At 38.2% G+C, this 11,462-nt stretch overlaps 1 protein-coding gene across 1 annotated transcript; it reads left to right on the forward strand.

The window, feature by feature from the left end:
- The first annotated feature begins 3,778 nt into the window (after positions 1 to 3,778).
- Positions 3,779 to 5,431, forward strand: LOC124556119 (piggyBac transposable element-derived protein 4-like). The gene has a single exon (XM_047130139.1). The coding sequence runs from the start codon at positions 3,779 to 3,781 to the stop codon at positions 5,429 to 5,431; it is 1,653 nt and encodes a 550-aa protein (XP_046986095.1).
- The last annotated feature ends 6,031 nt before the right edge of the window (positions 5,432 to 11,462 follow it).

Consider the following 11,462-nt stretch of genomic DNA (forward strand, 5'->3'; position numbering starts at 1 on the left):
TTCGAATTCGTATCTCCTCTTTCGAGGATCTGAATCTCTCGGAAAAGTATTGTTCAATCATTTCGTTGCTTTTCCCAAGACTGCAATCTTCTCTCGGTCTCCTCCAAAGGTGACTATGTGGGTCCGAATCCGGATCCCGTACCAAAATGTTCATAATTGCATTCCAAGCAACCGCGCGACCTTAACGGTCGCAGGTTCGAATCCTGCCTCGGGCATGGATGTGTGTGATGTCCTTAGGTTAGTTAGGTTTAAGTAGTTCTAAGTTCTAGGGGACTGATGACCTCAAAAATTAAGTCCCATAGTGCTCAGAGCCATTGGAACCATTTTTTTCATTTCAATCCCTATCACGTGCACTCCGTGCATTTGTAATGCCTGTCCATGTGTTGCCAACAGTCACAATAGGTGTCGTAATATCTGGCCAAATACACAAACATGTTACTGTTGGTGAGTAAGCAATTGATACTTAAGCTGTACTCGTGGATGATAAAGAAGGACGGTAGGTGTGCGGTTCGATTGTCGCACAGGCACAAAAATTTGTATCCTCATTTTAGATTCAAACACCGAGCTGCTGGTAAGAAAAACCGATATGTAACATTTGATTTTACTTAGTTGACAATCAGAATAAGTGTTCGGTTCGTATCTCCGTCACAGAACTTCACATCATGCGCTTCATCTTTAAATGCATGCACACTTTGTTACTTTTCAATGGAGGTATATCAGACACCTTTTGTGGTTAGTTAAAAGGGATGAAAGGGTCTTTATAGGAGTCCAAATTTATTACGAAAACCGTCGTCTTTTATTTTCAAGTTTATAGTTGGTTACTGAAATTGGTGAAAATTTCGGTAATTCATAACTCTTCATGACTAGTCAGCAATATGATTAGATTAGATTTGATTGGATTAATACTTGCTCCAGAGATCATGAATACGACGTTTCAGAATGATGTGTAACGTATCATTTTAATGAATGATTTCTTTACATAGCATGATTCAATTGATTTACAACAACTTTTTACTCCCTCCCTCATTCTTTTTTATATTTATCTCTGTCTCTGTCTCTGTCTCTGTCTCTCTCTCTCTCTCTCTCTCTCTCTCTCTCTCTCTCTCTCTCTCACACACACACACACACACACACACACACACACATAATTTCTTTATATTTATTTGTTTGTTGTGCTCGACTATCATCCAGGCACGAAAACGTCCATGAATGAGTTTCTTAGTTTTGAGTACACTTACTAAAGAAATATAAAAACAACTGTGACAGCAACTGATTTATGATTCTTGGTTTGCAGTCAGTTCTGCGTATTATTAGCAACTAAACTCCAGTCCCTAAACCTAGTTACAGAAATGCGAATCAGACGCATTACGTATTCCAGGCCGCGGCTTTGGTCTCTTCCCAGCCCGCTGAAGTAACACATCGGTTCGTCTTCTTCCTGCTGGTACTGTAACTGAGATTTGGCAACAAGGAAAGGTATGTTTGGCAACTCTGTGATCGAAGATTTACTTCCTGGTGTACACGGAGTTAAGCCTCAAAGTTCACTTCATTTTTCCTGTCATTTCCAGTGAGTAATCTGAGTCATTATCGCTTGAGGTGTAACAAAAGATTGTAAATTTACGGTCCTTTAAATAGTAGTTTAAGAGTTCTAGCCACTATTGGCCTCGTAAGAGGAAGCCACGTCACATACCTCTTCGCTAGCTCTGTGGTAACGTGCTGACCCGTGAAAAAGCATCTGTTATGGCTGATTGTAACACTTTATCCCCTCTGTGAAAGAGTTACAAGCATCAGATCAAACATCGATAAGGAAATCGCAAGATTATACCTTCGGTTCATAGTGCAATGATAAAAAACTTACAATGCTGCACAAAAGGTGACGCCTCTTTCTTCAGCTGACAAGCAAATTTTGGGTTTCTAGTAATACATAACTTTATTTATGAAATGCCGCATTCGCATACCTCAAAGGTATGACACAGCATACCAATTAAACACTGACCCAATCGAAATCTAAGTGAGTAATATACTCAGTTTTATTAAAGCAGACATTGGTCATAAGGTTATTGTGGGTAGTGTTATTTCATATCTTATAATACAGTGCACAATTTTCGTAAGGATTTTTTTAGTGTTCTTAAAGCAATAGTAAACATGAAAGAGAAATTAATCAACAACTTTATAAGCGAAATCTCTGATGTTATCTGTAACAGTCTCACAATGCACATGCACTTTGCTGATTACATGCGTTTAGAAAACTTGTTGTGAGTTAAAGCTGTTGAAGAAGGTTTGAAGAAGAATAAAATGCCACTACCACACGGCAGCTAATGTAGAAAATAGTTTTTTGACGTGTTATGGCACGATGCCCTCTCCCCATACATAATCCAAAAGTTTCGAGATGCATCTGCTGCCTGGTCGTCTATTAAACCTGAAAAGAACAAAATGTCGCAGAATTTAGCCCTTTCTCCACATGCGACTATTTTGGGTAGAGAAATGAAGGGAATTATGCTCAAGGTTCCATTAGATTGATAACCTCATCATACAGCAGAACTGCGTTTTAAAAAATGTAGCAGTGAATGAACTTGAACTCGCCATGTCTTATCTACGGTGCGCAACATGAACCGTTACACTACTACCTGACACGCAGCTACAGCAGCACCAGAAGTCAACTACAATTCCTCCAGAACTTCCGCATTCCACAGTGCTGCGAGATAATGCATATGGATGGATCTAGACTTTTGAGAGACAGACAGTTACAGATTTTATTTGGCACTGCACGACGTTTTCAACAAACAGATAGTGCAATAGAGTACCTCAAGTGGAAACTAACTCTTCCTATTTAAATTTCAGCATTCTACACGTTGGCAGTTCTGTATAGGTGACAGATACGTGAATTTATTTCGGTGATTACAAAATAGAGTCGAATGTAAACATTGGGTACCCGAGGCAGCTACTTCGTGGCGATTCGGCCAACCAAGTAAATGAATGTACATAACATTGTGCAAACCACTATGGGGAGCATGTGTGTCAGAATTCTTATCCAGTGTGGCGCAATGGCGTTATCATAGAAAAATAAGTCTCAGAGAAGAGGGTTTGGTGGTCTGTTGGATTGATGTTAGGTTCATATACTTATGGTCTGGGTACGATTCCAACTTCTGCCGATGATTTTTGATAGGGAGAGACAGACTCTATTCTCTTCTGTCTACACCCAGTGAAGAAGGTATAATGGCACTGTGGTCTGAAATTCACATTAAACATGATATTCCTTCCCTACCAAGTAGACGTTAGGTTGAACCATATTAAAGTCAGCAGTGGCGGCATGTTGAAACTCTATCACCAGTAACCTTTTTTAACACTCTAAGCGCCAAGCCCGTAAAATTTACGGGCCTGGGATCGCGCGAAAATCACCAAGCCCGTAAAATTTACGGGCCGCTACATTTAATTTCATTCAAAACACTGCAACGTTATTTCTACGGGTTTGGCCAGCGCTATACGTTTTTCAGATGTTTATTAACAAAATGCGTCCATAGATGTCACGGCAGCGCTGTAATTCATGTTAAAACTTATCTTTGCGTTCTCAGTCTGTATATCATTCAGTTGTTTGTCATCATGTTTCGGCGCGGTTTATCAGACGCAGAAATTGCGGATTTGATCAATCATAGCGACACTCTGGATAATGTAGAGAGTGATTCAGACGATTCTGAATGCAATGGTGTGTTTGAAGGTACGTATTTCCGAATTTTCCACGTAATTGTGCAGTACGCACATATCTGTTGAACATGTGTAAACGATGTATGTAGTTACACATAATGTGATATTCTTTTTAGAAGACGAGATTGATGACAGTTTGTCTTCAGATGAAGACGAGAATGATGTTGAAGGTGTTGCTTCAAATCCAGCAGCTGTGCCGTATCCGAAAGACAGTGAGTGGACTGCAGTTGACACCTACCGACCTCTGCCTGTCAACACGACACCCAGGCAGATACTAGTGGATATTGATGAGTCGAGTTCTGTACTGGATTGCAGTAAAGTGTTCCTTACTGACAGTGACGTAAATGAACTCAAGAGACAGACAAATTTGTATGCATCACAGACAATACAGAAGAAAAGAAGAGGAAATAATCTGAAGCCCCATTCAGTTTTGAGTTCGTGGAAGCCAGTGACTATAAGTGAGATGAGGCGTTTCTTGGGTATTATTTTCCACATGTGTGTTTCGAAAAAGCCAAAAATTGCGGACCATTGGAGCACTAATCCTGTTCTTAGTTGTAACTTTTGTCCCCATGTCATGAGCCGTTTGCGTTTCACTCAGATACTGTCATGCTTGCATCTTGTTGACAATTCAAATCAGAAAAAACCAGGCGAAGATGGATTTCATCCACTTTACAAAGTTTTGCCATATTATAATAATTTGAAGGAGCGATGTATCCAGGCATATCGTCCCTCAGAAAAAGTGACAATTGATGAAGGAATTTGCCCATTTCGAGGTCGTGTGAGTTTCCGTGTTTACATGCAAAATAAGCCTCATAAGTATGGACTGAAAGTATATGCTGTTGCTGAAGCCAGTAGTGGCTATGTTGTAAATTTTGAAGTTTATGCTGGTAAGCATATTGTTGACAATTCTTCGTCTGCGGTTATTTTGCGATTGTTGTCTGACAGCAGCTTGCTGAACAAAGGCCACACTGTGTATTTAGATCGATTTTATTCCAGTCCAGAGCTATTTCAGCAACTGGCAGAGAAAGGCACTGGAGCTGTTGGTACTGTGAACAAATCCAGGAAAGGATTGCCTAAAGATTTAGTATCTGCTAAGCTGAAAAAGGGCGAAATGTCTTTTCGGCGTAAAGATAATGTATTGGCAATGAAGTGGAAAGATAAGAGAGATGTGTATACATTGTCTACAAGGCATCAAGCAACATTTGGTACGCATACTAAGAGAAATGGGTCTGTAGTATTGAAACCACTTCAGGTACTTGATTACAACCTCAATAAAATTGGAGTGGATATTGGAGACCAACGCCTGCAGTACAATCCGTTCCAGCACAGAACTGTGAAATGGTGGCGAAAATTATATTTCCATTTGCTGCTTATGGGAGTATCAAATGCATTTTGGCTGTACAATGCAGTGCACAGGAAGAAAATTACAATAACAGACTTTATAACAGTGCTTGCAGTTCAGCTTGTTGAAGACGACACACTTGAATTCATTCCAAGAAATGAAGGAACTGTAGGTCGGCTAACAAAGAGACATTTTTTGCAGCACATACCTGCAACTACTAAGAAGTATGCTGCTCGTGTGTGTCACGTGTGCAGTTCCAGGAGCAAGAAACAGAGTGGCAAGGCTTCTCGCAAAGAGACACGATACGAATGTGAACAGTGTGGCGTTGCACTCTGCCTGGAACCTTGCTTTAAAATTTTCCACACTAAAAAACAATATGATTCTGTGTGAAATTTATATGTAATACTGTATACTATCAGAAACATGTAATGTAGTGCCACAATTTTGGTTAAAAATAAATCACAATTGTATTCCCTTATTCGTATGACTTTTTCTAAATTCTTAAAACATCTAAGTGATTTCTATAACTGTACCTTAAAGCTGTGCATTGTAAAGTAGTTTCTTTCACTCAGAATTAAAGTAGAAATGTGCAGCTTCAAGATGGTACCAAATTTGCCACAATCCAAACAGTAGATTTGATGCAGTAATTTTTTTAATATTGGTAAAATTGCCCGGTTTCTAGGGACGGGTGCATAAAATAGGCCTGGTACAGAGAGTGTTAATACTAGTTATTTATTTCTAGTGACGAAAGAAACGCTATGTAGGGATACAGGAAATCATGAATACGACGAACTTACTACGTGCGTTACCTATCTGACGTGCTACAGAACTGGACAGCTGTTTCAGGAAATGGCCTCCCTGACCACCAGATCTCTCTCCATGTGACTTCTTTATGTGGTGACACATTAAATATCTGGTGTTTGTACCGCCTCTACCACGTGATATATCAGAGCGCTGGGAGAGAATAAGGAAAACGAGTGCCACAGTCGACAATGTCATGCTCGTACAGGTATGACAAAAATTCGATTACGGTATTGAGGTCTGCTGGGTCACCCCTACCTTCAACGGAATTCATGCAAAGTTGTACATTCGCAATCAATTTGTTAACTGCCTAAAAATCTTCAGCTCATGCGGAATCCCTTGTTATCAATTGTTTTAACAGTCCATTAAACATCAAGGAATTCGTACTTTCATCACATTGCTGCCATAGAATAATATAATTTTATGAACCTTAACACATCTAATCGTACTTCCCCGATTATTAATCTACATATTATGAAATGTTATGTTTTGAGGGTTATCTAGAGAGCTTAATTACTTGTCCTACTTGAATTTAAAAAAAATACTGAGGTTTCTCCCTTTGTCCAGTCATATCGAAGTGATTAGTCATTAGTTAGTTCTGTTATAATCGTTCCTATTGTCCATCAAATTATTAACTGTTTTCCCACATTTACTGTGTTATAGCTGAGTGAAGCGAGTAAAACTATTCAGCTATTACACGTGTTGTCCTATCCTAAATTCCAGTGCGACATGCTCAAGTGCAATAGCAGTTATTTCAAGGTGGGCCATTGCATATGGCTGTGGTATGACAGGACTCATCACAATTAGTCAATTTCGTAGTATTTGATCGCCACATGGCGACTGTAGGCGAAAGGGGCATTACTTTTAAATTAGTGTCTTGAGCTTTGAAAGAAAATCGGGCGTATTTTCAATATAGCAACTAAATGAAAACAGTACTTCAAGATTGACATCAAGCAAGGATTATTAGGTGACATGGGCTATATAGCACAAAATGGCCGAACTTCAAGTGTGTAGAAGATAGTATAGTTGAATCAAGAGATGTACAGTATTTAGGAGTAACACAGGATTTGTTTCGAAAGTACCCAAATAGTAGTGGTGTGGAAGATGATCCAGCAGATGTAGAGAAGGTAAATTATGGAACTGTAAAGCATGACGTAGTTGATACCGACCAGAGCTATTCGGAAGGGCAACTGCGTATTCAACACATGAAGTAAGGATAAAAATGGAAACTGAAGTGAAGCCCACTTGGTATTTATGTATGTTAGGGAACATGTTTGAGATAAGTGAAACGGTAACAGATGCAATGAATAAGTCAACGAACGAAAAGATAGGGTAAATAAATAGATGTATAGGAACAGTAAATGAGAACATAGGATCATTGAAAGAGGAAATATCAGGCCACCGGAAGAAGAAGTGAATGGAAATACAGGAATAATAGGTGAGAAAATAGACACAGTGAAAAATATATGAATGTATCATTAAAAGAAGTGGGACAGAGGTTAGGTGAGTGTGAAGAATGGTTTTGATACAATGTGGAGCTGGTAAACAATGAAATTAGAAAGGTTAAAGAAAGGCACATTGTAGCAACTAAAGAAATAAAGTCTGAAGTGCAGGAATCAGTGTTTGGATTAGGAGCTAAATCTGTCCAAGTTCAGTCAAGCACTGAAACTAAAACGCAAGAATCAGGAGATGCATAAGATGACAAATTCGTCAAGACTGTTGCTGTAATAAAAAAGGATATGGATGATAGGAATAAAATGTTAGCTACACATGTACATAAACAAACTCCTGAACTAAAAGTAAACGATGTAGAAGAACTTACAACAGTTACTTCAAAAATTGCTGAAAGGGTTGAAGGGTTGGAAAATTAGAAGAGGTTAGCTACCATATACACATCTGGTGGGGAATGCCATAAACAAATAGTTGCTAAATTTGGCCCAAAAGGCAAAATATCCAGTTACACTTACGAAACCTTACAGGAAATTGATTCGCAAAGAACTTCCTGAGAAAGACAGTAATGATATCAGAAAACAAACTAAGTGGCGATGTTAGGAATTGGGCAAGTAGAATCACATAAAACTGTGAGATGTCAGATGAGCTTTTAGGTAAATCTGATGAGAAATTCTAGTCCCAAAGTAAACAAAGTTAAATTTATAATTCTTGAATTCAGCTCCATTCAAACCAGGTTGTAACAACACTATGAGAGAGTGCTGTGAAGACTTAACTAAGAAAATTGAACATGTAAAGGGTCCTGTGACTGAAGAACACTTATTGCAAATGTTACACGGAAAACTACCATGGAATGCTCAAGTTTACATTAGTTTGTGAAATTGAGATAGGAATGATTTCTTGAGGAGAGTAGGTGAACTTGAGGTGTGGAATAGGGCCAATAAAAGTAGGACCCACAACAATAACCAGAATAGACAGAAACATAATAATATCAATAATAACAACAGTATAAATTGCAGTAACCAAGAATATGGAGTGAACTCAGTGAGTACCAACACAGGCAGGAGAGGTGGAAGGGGCTACGAAAGTAGAGGTAGTCACAATGGCAGACCCAATACCATTCGGACGACGGTCTGCCACAGTAAAAGGCTGAGGTGGGGTGGAACATAGGGGTAGGCCCCAACAACAGTAACAGGAGAACCAACATTATGGCCAGAATAATACTTTTAATACCAATAGGCTGTAAAATAGGCAGCGAGTGTACTAACGTAATAAAAGTAGAAATAATTAATACCATACTTAGTCTGAGAAATATATAAAATAGTGGGGAAAAAGGAATGGGATTCTGAATTACAGTGGATAAGGAATATAGCAGAATTTTGTAGAGAAAAGGAGATGGGGGAGCTATTATAAGGTCAGAAAAGCGTTTCAGGTAGATATCTTGCCATTTTATGAGTGGAAGAAATGGAGTAACATTACCGATAATAAAGAGGAGATACCCAAAAAGAAGAGGTTGAGACTTGCAAATCTGTAGGGAAAGTATCTGATAGTAGCACAGGGGAAGAGGTGGGAGAGGTAATTGTAGAGAATAAATGCGATAAAAAATACTAGTGAAAAGGAAGCATATGATCAGTGGTTAAATGACTTAACGTAAATTAGGTACAGGTGTAAGTGAGTATAGGAGGGAGAAAATGGAAAGACATGCGAAGTAGCAATGAGAAAATTGAAGAAAGAGGTAATAATGAATTAGAGGAGAGCACTGAGGATATTCTCAAAGCTTTTACTGAGGGAGAGGAGTCAGTAAGTAGTTCCAGTGATCGAAGTGATGACAATGAAGCCAGTACTGGCGAGAGTAATGAGGAGGTAATAAAAATGAGTGCTAAGGGTGATACTATCGGTGTGTGTAATAAGGGTTTTAGATTAGATTAGATTAGATTAGATTGGTACTTGTTCCATACATCATGAATACGACACTTCATAATGATGTGGATCGTGTCAGGTTAATAAAAGGTGTCTATACAACATATTACATTAGACAAAATATTACATGACACTCAATATTTTTAATTTTTTTTTTTTTTGTGGAGGTTAGGAAATTACCCACTTACTATATCCCAAAATTGATCTAATGAGTAGAAGGAGTTGCCATTAAGAAATTCTTTTAATTTACTTTTAAATGCTATATGGCTATCTGTCAGACTTTTGGTGCTGTTAGGTAAGTGACCAAAGAATTTTGTGGCAGCATACTTTACCACTTTCTGAGCCAAAGTTAGATTTAACCTTGAGTAGTGAAGATCATCATTTCTCCTAGTGTTGTAGCCATGTACACTGCTATTACTTTTGAATTCGTTCAGATTGTTAATAACAAATTTCATAAGTAAATATATATATATATATATATTGTGAGGCTACAGTGAAGATTTCTAGCTCTTTAAATAAGTGTCTGCAGGATGATCTTGGATGAGCTCCAGCAATTATTCTGATTACACACTTTTGTCCAATGAACACTCTTTTACTCAATGATGAGTTACCCCAGAATGTGATGCCATACAAAAGCAGAGAATGAAAATAGGCGTGGTAAGCTAATTTACTCAGATGTATATCGTCGAAATTTGCAATGACCATAATAGCATAAGTAGCTGCACTCAAACGTTTCAGCATTACCTCAGTGTGTTTTTTCCAGTTCAATCCCTCATCAATGCATACACCCAGAAATTTTGAATATTCTACCTTAGCTACCGATTTCTGATCGAAGTCAATATTTATTAATGGGGTCATTCAATTTACTGTGTGGAACTGTATATACTGTGTTTTTCAAAGTTTAATGAGAGCCCATTTGCAGAGAACCACTTAATAATTTTCTGAAAAACATCATTTACAATTTCACCAGTTAATTCTTCTCCGTCGGGTGTGATAGCTATACTTGTATTATCGGCAAAAAGTACCACCTTCGCATCTTCGTGAATATAGAATGTCATGTCATTAATTTATATTAAGAACAGTAGAGGACCCAAGACCGAACCTTGCGGCACCCCATTCTTGATTGTTCCCCAGTTTGAGAAATCACCAGTTTTTTGCATATTATGTGAACTGTTTTTTTCGACTTTCTGCACTCTTCCAGTTAGGAATGATTTAAAACATTTGAGCACTGTCCCATTCATACCACAGTACTTGAGCTTATCTAGAAGTATTCCATGATTTACGCAATCAAAAGCCTTTCATAGATGACAAAAAATCCCAACAGGTGACGTCCAGTTACCCAGAGCATTCAATACTTCATTAGTGAAAGTATATATAGCGTTTTCCGTTGAAAAACCCTTCTCGAAACCAACTGACATTTTGTTAAAACTTTATTTTTCCAAAGGTGTCAAGCTACTCTACAGTACATTAGTTTTTCAAGAATTTTGGATAACGCAGTCAGAAGAGAGATTGGGCGGTAGTTGACATCAGACGTATCCCCTTTTCCATGCAGTGGTATAACAATGGCATACTTCAGTCTGTCTGGGAAAATACCCTGCTTCAGAGAGCTATTACGTATGTGGCTAAGAATCCCACTTATTCCTTGGGAACAAGCTATTATTATCGTGCTGTAAATGCCATCAATCCCATGTGATCTTTTATTCTTGAGAGAGTTTATTATCTTCCTAGTTTCAGATGGAGAGGTGGGTGGAATTTCAATTGTATCAAATGGTGTGGGTAAGGCCTCTTCCATTAACTGCCTTGCTTCTTCTAATGAACATTTGGATCCTATTTTCTCTACAACATTTAAAAAATGATTATTCCAAATGTTTTCGACTTCCGGCTTGTTGTTGATTCGCTTTGATGGTGATGCTGTCCTCCCGTACTCTTGGTTGCCCTGTCTCCCTTGTAATAATATTCCAAATTGTTTTGATTTTGTTATCAGAGGTATTAATCTCAGACATGATGCACTTGCTTCTGGACTTTTTAATAACCTTTCTTAATGTAGCTGAGTAGTTTTTATAACATTTGGCTGTTTCTGGGCCATTACTCTTTCTTGTTGTTAGATACAGTTCCCTTTTGTGGTTACAAGATATTTTTATTCCTTTTGTAAGCCAAGGTTTATTGCATAGTTTCATATAATTAGATTTAACTACTTTCTTGGGGAAACAGTTTTCAAATTCTCTTACAAGTGTATCATGAAATAAGTTAT

Source organism: Schistocerca americana, chromosome X (genome assembly GCF_021461395.2).
Source record: "Schistocerca americana isolate TAMUIC-IGC-003095 chromosome X, iqSchAmer2.1, whole genome shotgun sequence".
NCBI lineage: Eukaryota > Metazoa > Arthropoda > Insecta > Orthoptera > Acrididae > Schistocerca > Schistocerca americana.

What these genes read in the sequence shown, in the direction of transcription:
- LOC124556119 (XM_047130139.1), top strand. Translation starts at nt 3,779, where the DNA reads ATGTATGTAGTTACACATAATGTGATATTCTTTTTAGAAGACGAGATT.